At 36.0% G+C, this 12,239-nt stretch overlaps 1 protein-coding gene and 1 long non-coding RNA gene across 3 annotated transcripts; one reads left to right on the top strand and one right to left on the bottom strand.

Moving 5' to 3' along the window:
* Window positions 1–167: 167 nt before the first annotated feature.
* On the bottom strand, window positions 168–1,413 carry LOC141045217 (uncharacterized). Its single transcript, XR_012217218.2, has 2 exons — window positions 1,275–1,413; window positions 168–1,014 (listed from the first exon to the last, which is right to left on the bottom strand). It is a non-coding gene; the product is annotated as an uncharacterized LOC141045217 (long non-coding RNA).
* Window positions 1,414–6,456: 5,043 nt separating this feature from the next.
* Window positions 6,457–12,015, top strand: LOC112280395 (uncharacterized). Of its 2 annotated transcripts, none has more exons than XM_024515848.3 (14): window positions 6,457–6,644; window positions 6,842–6,896; window positions 7,562–8,014; window positions 8,473–8,559; window positions 8,741–8,782; window positions 9,020–9,064; window positions 9,290–9,355; window positions 9,570–9,626; window positions 9,738–9,799; window positions 10,135–10,255; window positions 10,425–10,601; window positions 10,983–11,092; window positions 11,342–11,424; window positions 11,523–12,015. In XM_024515848.3, exons 1-14 carry the CDS (start codon window positions 6,598–6,600, stop codon window positions 11,771–11,773), a joined length of 1,656 nt encoding a protein of 551 aa, XP_024371616.1. In that variant the 5' UTR covers window positions 6,457–6,597; the 3' UTR covers window positions 11,774–12,015. The 2 variants fall into 2 exon arrangements, with proteins under 2 accessions (XP_024371616.1, XP_024371617.1); XM_024515849.3 differs by having other exon boundaries at window positions 6,463–6,644; window positions 6,822–6,896.
* The last annotated feature ends 224 nt before the right edge of the window (window positions 12,016–12,239 follow it).

The raw sequence follows: 12,239 nt of genomic DNA, 5'->3' as shown, positions 1-12,239 counted from the left end.
ATCAAAGGTACTACATGTTGGATAAAACTAATAAACATCAATTCTTTTTAATACAATGTTGTGTAGCCTTTTGGGTTGTGTAATGTTGTGAATACAAACGGGAGCAAATCTGCTCTTCACTTCACTCTTTGACTAGTTATTGTTACAATAATATTAATTTGTGAAGAAATAGACATATTACGATATTTATTGATTGTTTGACTATTTTTTTCTGAACGGGTGCACAAAGTGCAATAGACACTACTGGATGTGATGTGTGAAAAGCCTCACACGAATGGATTGTGCTGGTTCAACCTAAGATTGATATTTGTTCTTGTTGCTAAACTTCTCATTACAAGAATCTAAAAAATGAATTTATTTAGTTATAAGTACTAGGCATGCATGTCTTTCTACTTCCTATATTTGAATGAATGTAGCTATGTTACAATTATTCTCCACCCTTGCAACTTCCCCTCCCCGTCAAGGAAAAAACCCACCCGATCTCTCGCAGTTTGCTAATGCGCCCCACCCACCATCGGCGAGATTGATTCGCATGTAGCACTCTTTCTTACTTTCGTGGACGACTACGAGTGCTACAGCGACAACTCGATTAACCGCTCTCCCCCAAGCAGTTCAAAAACGGGTTCCGAATATGCTCTTGGATGTGATTTGGGGGAGCCCCAAATCGAGTGAAAGGCAGCACCAGCAGCACCACTGTGCTATCATCAAAGACACGGCAGCAGATTACGATCATCGGCTGCGTGGGAATTAGGCAGGGAATGAACGATTCTTCGTCTTCTTCTTCTGCCCTCTCCGGGTGGCGGTGTATGCTGGAAGGAATCTTCGGAGGTAGGCCTGCAATGGTCTTCTTTCGCCGCACATCCTGCTAAGGTGGTGGGGGCCGAGGGAAGGCTCCCTTTGCCGCTGCTGTTTGTCGTCGTATCCCCTCCTCTCCCTCTCCTCCGCCCCTTCTTCTTCGCCATATTCGGGTTGTCCCCCGCTCTTCTGCCTTCTCGTCTCCACACAACGCCAACCCTGCACAGGAAAGCTTGTCTGTTATAGTGAGGATGAGGGTGCCGCAAGTTTTTTCTTTTCTATATTAACGTCGGAATACCTTAAACCGTGTCAGGCCTTTGAACCAACTCGTAAATGTTGCCAGAAACCACGTTTGTACAAACCCCAAACCGCTTTGAAGAATGTAGAAAGATTCCGAGTGGATTCCAAGTCCACCGATGATTGGCAAGCTTTATAACAATGAAGGCAGTGGTTTTGTGTGATGGATGTGGTAGTTTAACCTGTTCTTACGGGTGGTTTTGTTCAACTCTACGACTCGGTTCAAGGGTAAATTGCAAAAACTGCTATGATAATTTTTTATCAATTCAAGCACTGTGTTGTTTCAATTTTTTCTTCTGGAGCACATCAGAACCTTATTTCTCCCACCCTCCCCCCCGAGATAGCTGAAAAACCATCAGTAGATTGATTAAAGTATTCTGACATTAATACTAGACAAATCGCTATAACCCTCGGCCCGTTTGGGAATGCGTGCATCCCTTGCAACACATGGTGAGTCTGTTTGTTCTGTGTCGATGACACATGAGCTTGCGGTGTCCAGCGCTTCGCTTCATTACGGTGTTGTTTTCTTCTTCTGCTTCTTCTTCGTGTCACATCACCCTATATTGCAGGATTTTAATAGCCGGTTTTAGGGTTTAGGCTAGATGTAAGATTGTGCATGAGACAGAACTGCTCTGTGATACCATGTATATTAAAATTAGAACTAATACAACTGTTTGCGTGTTTAGATATCCATAATGATACATATAATGTTTATTTCGAATGTACCCATATTTGATCTGATGTTGATTTTTCTGTTTGTATGGTGCGGTTTATATACATGTATATGTGTATCTTCACATTCAAAATATTGGGTAGATTTTTGTATTATAGTTTTAGAATGTAAGAGATTGTTTCATTTGGAGAAGTAAGGAAAACAATATTAGTCACTGAAGTTAAAAGGTAAAATAATGTGTTTACAATATTATTTGGTGACATATATAAAAGATACACTGTATTAAAGGTAGTGCATGGAGGAGACAATTTTCTTCATCACATTGGCAAAGTCAAAGCTTCATTAAAAAAATTAAAATTAAAAATGAACTTTTTGAGCCCCTAGGGGGGTGCATTGCAAGTCTTTAGGTGGCACTCTTTCGTGGTTTTAGAGTGGGTTTTAAGAGGCTTTGTACTCCCACATTTCTTAATAAGTAGGCCACAAAAATTATATATATATATATATATATATATATATATCACAATCATATCTTGTTAGAGTACAAATACTACAATACAACTTGATAATAAATGTTTTTATGAATCATGGTAAAGTTATAGTTTTACTTTAAGTGAGTTATGCAACAAGCCTTTTAATACTATTTTTAAAATTATTATAAGGCATTCCAAGATAGTATTTAACACAGTTTTACAAAATGTTGAAAAAAAGCCGAGGATTAAAACTATAAATTGTTGGGTTTAAAATAAAATACAAAACATATCCCACAAAACGTTTCTGGATCTTAGCATTATTAATTGAATAAAAAAAACGAATGTGAAAATGACACTTAAAAGAAATAAATTGCAAATTTTGATAGATTGTTAATCAACATGTATGTGACATGTTATGTTTTGCAATTTTAATTAAAATTCAAATACTAAATACTGAATTTCACCACCCAATTTATAACATAAGTCTAATGTTGAGTTCTCAAACCTTATCTTAAAGTCCCAGTTTCTCATAATGTAGTCAAGTTTTAACAACTCAAATTGGAACCACTTCAAAATTTAAATCAATTAACAAAAAAAAAATTCTTTTACTGAAGATAATTGCCAATTGTCTCAATTACATGGGTATCTGAAAGAGAATCATATTTAACACAAATCAGTGAATAATTCTTCTCACAAGTAGTAGGTATCAAAATCTAAGTTAGGTATTTTTTGTTTCCGTTGAATATCTTTGAGCAACACCATCAGTCAAAATTAGTCAGTATATTTTATACACTTGTTTTTGCTTGAAACACAGTACCATTATAGACTATGAATTTATAATACATCTATATATATATATATATATGACTTGTTCAAACTTGTCAGGTGCGTTTACTCAAGAATTTGTCATGTCTACAACAATTCAAGCATTCAATTCAATTAATGTAACTGTATAGCTTGAAAAGTACCAAAGGTTAAAAAAGATAATCACTCACCTCCTCATGCTTAAATAGATGTTTTACATCTTATCACTTTGCTTTGGACTAGCATGTTTTTTACCTGTGAAAACACTTCACAAAAAGGTGAATATGTCAAATTTTATTTTCACGATACTATCTATAATGTTTCCGTTTTTCAATTGTTTAAGAAACTAGACGAAATATCAGTTACTTGTTTAGAAGGCCATTAATTTTCTCCACCAGGAAATATATATATATGTATATATATATATTTATTTATTTATATAATAAGTGATTGAAATATAAAAAGTTCAAATTGAGGTTGGACCCTTAAACTTGAATCTTACCATGAATTGCTTTGGGTCTTGAATATCATAGCAGAGAACAAAAAAGTTATGTATCTATACTTTCAATTGTCATTTGTACTAAAAAAGCATTGTAAAAAAAAAAGTTCTTCACAACTTTGGTTTGAACATAAACATTTGTGCAATTATTCGAATTGTCATGTTCAAGACAAGTTGAATGCAAAATTCTTCAGCTCAGAAAAATGTAAAGTAATTGTATTCATCATTAGCCTTAATAAGCAAAATTAACACATTACGAAACAAGAAAAGAACAAGAAAAAGAAAAGGAAAAATATGAAGGTTTAATTCTCTTTTATTGGTTCAATATCTGAATTTATCCTTGTATATATAGTAACTCATATAATGTTTTTTGACGTTTTGTTCCAAGGATCAATGGCCCTGAAAAGAATTGCTCGTGTTGATATACATCAATAGTGACCTATATCTGTATATATGTAAATATAAACAAATATATATATATAATGGAGAAATGTATTAAACCCATACCTCAATTTTAAAGTATTTGTGTGATATCTCAAATAAACAAAAAGTCTACAGATGATGATATCTTTTATGCGTTAGTCTTATTGTTTTGGATACGATCAACAATTGTGTACAAAATTAGCTCTAGTTTTAGAAAAAGTTGAAAATTATATAGTTTTCCATGCATTGCAAATTAATTGTGTTTAGGATTGGTATGTGTCATTTAGCAGTGGCTATTATAATGCCAACATTAATACAATATCCAACTGGATGTTTTGCAGCCTGCACCACAAATATCTTTATTTTTGGAAAAGATTGTCATCTTAGTTGTGCCTTTATGTTGGTTTTTTATAATAATATTCGGCTTAGTGTTATTGATTCGAAGCTCAGAGATCCTCGAATTGAAACTGTTGAAATACTTCCTTAATTTCGATGGTCCTCGACTTCCTTTTTTTTCAACTAAAATTGGATTGTTGGTTTTTGCTTGTTATCTTGTAATCTTCCAAGGTCGCCACCAAACTAATCTTTCACGATTTTGTTTGTGACATTTTTAGCAACATGTTTACTACATTTTTTTTAATATGGAAATCAAACATTCGTACAATTTTTGCTTTAAAAATAAAAATTTCATCATTCTCTCGTTCCCATCCTTTGTGAAATTTTTCGAATGATCCATTACTGCGCAGAAAATCTAAACTATTATTGAATAATTAGCAACATATCTAACTGCCACTTGTGTTCAATTTTTATGCTTAAATGGCATGTTTGAGAGCATTCCAGGCAACAAGTGTACACAAGTTTCATGGAATGTTCTCAACCATGTCATTCATAAATTAACAAGTGTATACACAATTGTCGTTTATTTCTATTGAATGTTTGAATAATAGATGCACTAAAGTAAACTGAAACAAAAATTACGTGTTTGTAAACAATTTAAGTCTGTGTTGTCTGTAAATAAGACCATTTTGTTTCATTTATCACTAAATCACACAATTTTATAAACTACAGGAAATTGATTAATTATTTGAAAACACCCACTTTTCATATTTAAAGCTTTATCTGTCTGACAAAACACTATTAGAGGAGCTGTTACTCTTCTAAGGTCATGAATTAAAAATAGTACCGTCGTATTTTAGCATTAATAGTAAGCAAATTTACCTCAAAAACCATTAAATAGACCTTCTACAACTGAACAAAAGTATTCTCTTTGATCGTATGAGAGATTTTTTCATCTTTTCATGAGTGAGTAAAGTAACAAGTTTGAGTACTGGTTTCAGTAAGAATACACATCATGTTATTCATATTAGTATAAAATACTTTTGATGTCATGGCTTGTTTATCAAATGTTATTTACAACAAATGTTATGTCAAAAAGTATTCATCAGATTTGTAAAGTACTAGGATACTGTTTTTTTTTTGTATTATAAGTGAAATAAATTATATTATTCAGCCCAAGTATTGCTTATTAACATTGCAATATACATAGCATTTCATGTTTTTTGCATCCCTTTTATTACTTTTTTCAGATGTTGCATGGCTTGCTTTACCATTGTAGAAATTTATTTTTTCTAGGTTTAATCCTTCTTATTTTGGTTCAGTCCATTGACTGTAACCTAAGTTTTTCTACACCTTAAACTTTGGTGCTACATTATTGAACTTGGTTACAAAGTGGTGACATTTTTATTTTGTTTTTTTAATGTACTTCAAAAAATAAGAAACACTTCAGTCCAAATATATTCTATATAGAAACTTAGAATGTGTAAATACTTTATTAAATATGAAATATATTAATACTCAACTAGATTAAAATCATATTATGGGTAGACCAAGATAGTTTGCTAGAGGTATGTTTTAGTTTAAAATTACTTGATAATCTTCTTTCAAGTTGTCTTATAATTATTCTCAATTCGGTTTTCTTTTTATGTTCACTCTAAGCACCCTAAAAAATGCTCAATAATTTAAACTGTTTGGTTTTTTTTTTCAGATTTTATTTATTTATTTATTATTTTTTTCATATCTGTAAGTTACTTACGCATTTGCTTTTTTTATTTATTTTTTATTTTTTAGTGTGTATACTTTTTAAAATTATATGTAAACTGTTTCCTAAAGAAAGAATGCAATCATGAACCTTGAAGATTGTCTAGTTTTTTCATAAAGTTGGAATACAGCTTTATAGCATTTTTAACCGAATTCATGGTATAAAATACATAAAATAATTAAATAAATAATATTTCGGTTGTTCCGAATGAAACACACAAAATTAATCTTCTAATGAACAATAGAATGCGATTTTCGTTGCTTGTGGGGACAGGAACCCGCGCAATTCCAGAACGGGTGGAAGAACCCGACCCGCGCATTTTTAGATCCGGTTCTTCTACCCGTTCGGGAATTGCGCGGGTCCTATCTCGTCGCGACATAGTTCACGGCGCATTTGGCTCTTCTTAGCACAGCTATAGTGTGTGTGTGTGTGTGTGTGAGAGTGAATGATGTTATGCTCAGGAGAGCAGCGGATGTGGACCAATTTATTTCAGGAGTATGGTTAGATCGGAGACTTAGACGGTGCGGACAAGACGTGCATGCGGCGGCTCTGGAATTCTCGGATTATGTCAGTTTGCAATTGGAGGTTTGAATTCAGTTCGTTTTTTTTTTTTATTTTATTTTTTTTTATTTTAGTGTTGCTGTGAGGAGCGCATCAGCATTGGATTCGACGATTCGTGGAGTCGTAGGCCGCCGTTTTCATAAGAGGGTTTTGGTGTTGACGGGTTTTTATTTTATTTTTTTCTTCTTGATTGGATTGGAGGGAATTTGAGGGAGCTGAAGGGAATTGGAGCGACCTGGAGCGATGACGCGTGGTCGGCGTCTGGCGTCGCAGCTGGTTTGTTTTCTCGTTGATTTCTATTTGCAAACTGACATAAACTGTGAATTTCGTGTTTTTTCCCAGCTTCATGATGGTTTTCCTCAATTCGTTTGTGCTTCAATTAATTGACTTGAACGTGTATGCGTTTACTGTGGTGAAATTTTTCATGGAGTGGCGGATATTTTCAGCTCAATAGATATCCGTGTTTTTTTCATTTTGTATTTTTTAATTTTTCTACATTTTGTAACAAAATTTGAGGAAATCTATTTGTGTTTCTTTTCATTGATAAATTCTGGTGATGGTGCTGCCATGCTTACATTTTGACCTTTCATCATGTTTCAACAGAATTGCATGATGTATCAATGCTGTGAAAATTTGACTGATGAAATTCTTAGTCCTCCACCCTTTTTCATTTTCTTTCCTTCTGCAGACTGATCTTACCTGTTTTCTGTCTTCCGTTTTTCCGGTCCTGGAAGTGGCGATAATTAGAACTCTTATTTTCTTGTGAAATTCTCTGGCTTTTGACTTCCAAATCCATTTATTGGATGATCATATCTTGTGCTTCTTATTCGTCTTCTTCTTCGTATTTATTTTTAAATTTTAATTATAGAATATATTCAAATATGTAATGTATTTCAAAAACAATTCTTGACATTAACATTTTATCTGGTTTGAGGGAACAGGTTCAAGGAAGCTTTTCATTGTCAAATGGTGTTCGTTCATCTCACAGCAGGGGTTCCGGGTCCTATATTTCGACTGGTGAACTCCTGCGTAGTGAAGCTAGACACATGTGTGAACACGACGTTGGAATTAGGACCAGGCTGGTTGGACGTAGAGCATCGCATAGGAATGAAGGCAATTTTTTGAATCGGATTCCGAATTTAATGAGCTACTGTGATGATGGTGTAAGAGTGATGGATATTTCTAATAAGCATCGCTACTTAGACTATTCAAATCGTCAATGGTTTGAGTTTCAAAAACGTGCCATGAGTTCCTCGGAACAAGCAGTGAAGACTTCTGATAACCAGGAGGTGAAGACAGCCGATGTTTCTCAATCTAATGATTCTGTCGGCCTGAAGCAGCCACCATTGAGCCAACCACTTGAAGGGACTTTGATGCCTACATCAGAGGAAGAAGTAAGGAGCTATTCACTCTATTAATTTCAATGCTCTGACGTGTGTACTTATACGCACTCTTCAAAAACCTATTTCTTTTTCAAAAACATAAATCTATTTCTTCTATGTGAAGTCCATTGTGTAGCTGTTGTACCCACCTTTCTGAATGATCTGAATTTTTACGAATCCATCGTCTCTGTGATCGGTGAGATGGAGGTCAGTGACTTGAAGTTTATGTAGGCGCAATTGCCCTAGATTGGACATCATCACTGTGCTTTTGGTGGATGTTGTGTAGATGTTGTTGCTTTCTTGAATTGAGTCACCTGAAATAGAGAGAGTAACACTTTTCGATATCATGTGTATCGCTGTGCGGATGCAGTTTTGATTATGGCAAACTGAATTTTCATGTTCGCTGATGCTTTCTGCCAATTCAATTTAATTGACCATTTAATTGTGGTTATGGTTGAACATTTATGTAGGAGATGATTGCTCCTATTCTTTCAAGGCCGGACCTCCTGGTAACTCGCAATGTAGAGTGGGCCAATCTTGCGCTTGGGTTTGAGCAGGTAGGCAAATACGTGGCGAATTTACCGGTCATTTACATTACCAGTATATTACTTGATTTTATGTCTGCTTGGAAAGTTAGCTGTTTTGCTTTTAGCTCTGATATGCTGGAAATTCTAAATAGTGTTTGTGAATGAATGGTGCGGACGTATGAACTTGTTGACATACTTTGGTTTTTTGCAGCAAAATAAATATCTCATTGTGGATCCTCGGGAGCCTGAAGTAGTGAGTCGTCCTTCACTCCTAAATAGGATGAATCTTGCATATGCTTTCTGCATGATACTGACTGATTTGCTACCCCGTCCTTGCTTCGTGTTCTTGCATGAAGAGCAAATATTAAAATTTGGAGAAGATGTGATACGAGTGCATTAGATGGACAATTTTGAGCAAGTAATATACTGCAAAAGTTTGTTTCCTTTTGATGTTGCTCTGATTTCACGTATATGAACTTTGTGTTCTCAGCCCGTGGGATATATCGTTGAAAAGAGCAACGTGTTACTACGACAGGCAAGTGATGTTTCTTCATATTTTTATAAGCTTGTCCTTTTATCAACAAAAGCAGTCAAACAAGATTCTGTTTGATCTTAAATGTTACTCCTGAACACTGATAGTCGTTCAGGATCTTCCCCTGGTTATTGTATTCGTACCGTATCAAACTGCATGATGGTGTTTATAAAGTAAGTTTTTCTATCTGATGTGTTGAGCCACTGAGCAGAGATTTGCTTTTCACAGGTAATGAGGACCAGGCGACCTTTTGTTGTATCCTTGCTGAATGCCAACGGTGAAGAAGTCTGCCAGGTAGAAAATTTGCTCAAAAACATTTTCCCTGTTTTCTTATCATTCTACTGTCTTATTGACTGAACTACACTTTGGTTTTGGCCACCACAATTGAACGTGATCCGTACATGGTTGAAAGATTGATCTGCAATGTCTCTTTCATTGAATGTGTCGGGTGTATCTCAAGCTGAAGTTTATTTCTCTAATACTGTGCATGCTTTGCTTCTGTGTTTAGGTGCGAAGACCGGCGTTCCTCATAAATAGCTCCATATTTGTGGAGGTCAATGGCAAAGTAAGTGTATCATCATCGATGAAAATTAGAATTGCTACTGTCTCTGCGCTCCATGTTCAACAAGCCTTATTCGCTTATGTATAATTGCGTGCTTTTCAAATCTGTGTGTAGGTTATCGGTGAATGTCACAGAAGATGGCATCTTTGGAAGCGTATATATGATGTCTACATAGGGTATGAACTCTCTTAGGATTGCTTTTATATTGATTTTGTTTGTTATTTGAGCTGTCGATTAGACATGCTTGCTTACCAAGAAATCAATAGCAGCACATGGCAAATGGAGTGTGGTTTCTCTGTCTGATATGACTTCACATGTATCAAATCTTATGATTATCTGATCTCAAGACGCATTTCCAATGCCTAAGAATGTAGGTTTTTATGTTATTTTATTATTTTAGTTTTTTGCAGTGTTTGAGGTGGAGTTTAAGAAATGAAATTGTTAAAACATCTACAATGGTTTGTAACTGCAGCTTGGAATGAAGTTAATGTCTCTTTCGACTCTTTCGCAGAAACAAGCAGTTTGCGACAGTGGAGAATCCTGGTTTTTGGAATTGGAATTTCACTCTGATGGATGATAGAGGAGGAGTGCTTGCAGAAATTGACCGATCTTGGCGTGGTTTTGGCTATGAGGTCATGCATTTCTGTTTTGGCGATGTATTCTTAGTGATTTAAGGAAAGTTTTGATTGATTGAAGTTAGATAATAAAAATTGAAGGGCACTTGTTTTGGACATTCCTTGGTTTTGACTGTTGATGCATCTCTTTTCGAAAGCTGATGTTGTGTCGAATGTGTTTTTGCAGTTTCTGACTGATGCTGGACAATACGTGATTAGGTTTGGGGATGTCTTGCCCAAAGCAAGTATTCAGCATGCCACTCCAGTGTCGGTTGAGGCAGTAGACAGGAAGCCGTTTCTGCTAACCAAGAGTGAGAAAACAGGTGCTGCAGAAATGCAAGAGTTGCGACAAGCTGCTGATCAGGTTACTAATTTTTTTCCACTGAAATGGACTAATTATTATGACTCTCTGATGTGATCTTCATCTTTTTCTTGCTTGAATTTCCGGTAAATTTAGTCTTGCTACTGATTACTTCTTTTCCACCTTTTATCCTACTTTTAGTATTTCCAGAGTAGCCGTAACTTCATGGTGTATATTTTTAAGAAGGATTTTGCATGAAAATGGGTCGCTGTACGGCTGCGTTCATATTTTTTAAAACTTGTGGACATAGAAAAAAGTTCTCTGAGATTCGAACTAGACCTGTGACTTAAGTTATGCATTCTGGTTGTGTCGTTCTCTTGAAGTAGTTGCATTTGCAATGCGGGTAGTCTCTATAGCTTGAGGTGCTTTCTGTGCGAGTGTCAGGTTGATGCGTTAGAAGTGGTCAGACCTCTGAGTTTGACAGAGAGAGCAGTAGCTTTAGCATTGGCCGTTTCTCTCGACAACGACTATTTTTCAAGACACAGCCAGACTGGGTAAGCAGTTCTAATCTCTGCATATGTACTTTTTAAATTTTTCTTTCAAAGCTGTCTGATCCAAACTTATGAGCAAGCTGCCCACTTCTGTCTTTAAGTTTATTAAATTTTGGCCTTTGGGGTTGGCGAGGAGAGGAGAATATCCTGTCCTACATTGTATTTTCCTGTGTTTTTCTGTTATAAAGCGCCAGATTGGCATGTAATGCAACTAACCAACTAACGTTGTTTCCTCACGCCTTGACTTGCCAGTGTTGGAATGCCTATGCCAATTCCTTTCTACACCTCTGAATCAGCTGCCACTGAAGACTCCCACCCTGAATCATCAAATGCTGGTATGAGTTGCCCTTCTTTAGATTTGAACACCTACGATGTACTGGTCAATCCACCACGTGGATTCCCTGCACTCATGATGTTATTTTGGCTTATTCAGGAAGTGAGACAGGGCATGAAGTCTTTCCCAGTGAAGGTTATCAAGGTTCACATGATAGTAACACAGGACGAGAAGGAGGAACACCAGATGGCACTAAAGATGAGATGTTAGCGGACGATCCTTTCTTCGGCATGTTTGATGAGCCAGAGAGCGGGGGTCAGATCAACGATGACCAATTTTTTGACGATACACCTGATTCTGGTGATAGCTGGGGATCGAGCGACTGGGGAATAGGTGATTCCGAGAGCTAGGAGGCAACAGGAAGTGCACTTTATCAACGGTGAGGCGTACTAGCTTCCAATCTAGGATGGATTAGGCAGAGGTAAGATTCCAATTTTGAAGAACATGGGTTGTATTTAGAGACTTGTAGGATGAACGAGATTACGGTGTAGGAATATTCAGATACCCCAAACTCTGCAGCAGAATGACAGAGTATGTCTGAGAATTGGGTTTTGTTATGTCTGATTATTCCAGCAATCATTTTTGTAAGTTATGTCGTTGCGCTCTTTGCCTTCCATGAAGTATATGACACTCTTTGCAAGGTGCTTAGAAGTTAGTACCGACAACTCTGCAGGAATTTCCGGTCATCTGTCAGCGAGACGTATGGAATGACACTAACAACCAGTTTTCAATGCAGTTTGGTATCAACATTGGTATCAACTGGCTGTTTCACGCACAATATATCCAATGTCTGACAGAGCAACGCAAGATCTTGTG

The sequence above is a fragment of the Physcomitrium patens genome, chromosome 3 (genome assembly GCF_059467195.1).
Source record: "Physcomitrium patens ecotype Gransden chromosome 3, ASM5946719v1, whole genome shotgun sequence".
Taxonomy (NCBI): domain Eukaryota; kingdom Viridiplantae; phylum Streptophyta; class Bryopsida; order Funariales; family Funariaceae; genus Physcomitrium; species Physcomitrium patens.
Note: the sequence above shows the minus strand (reverse complement) of the source record. Positions and strands in the feature narration are given on the sequence as shown.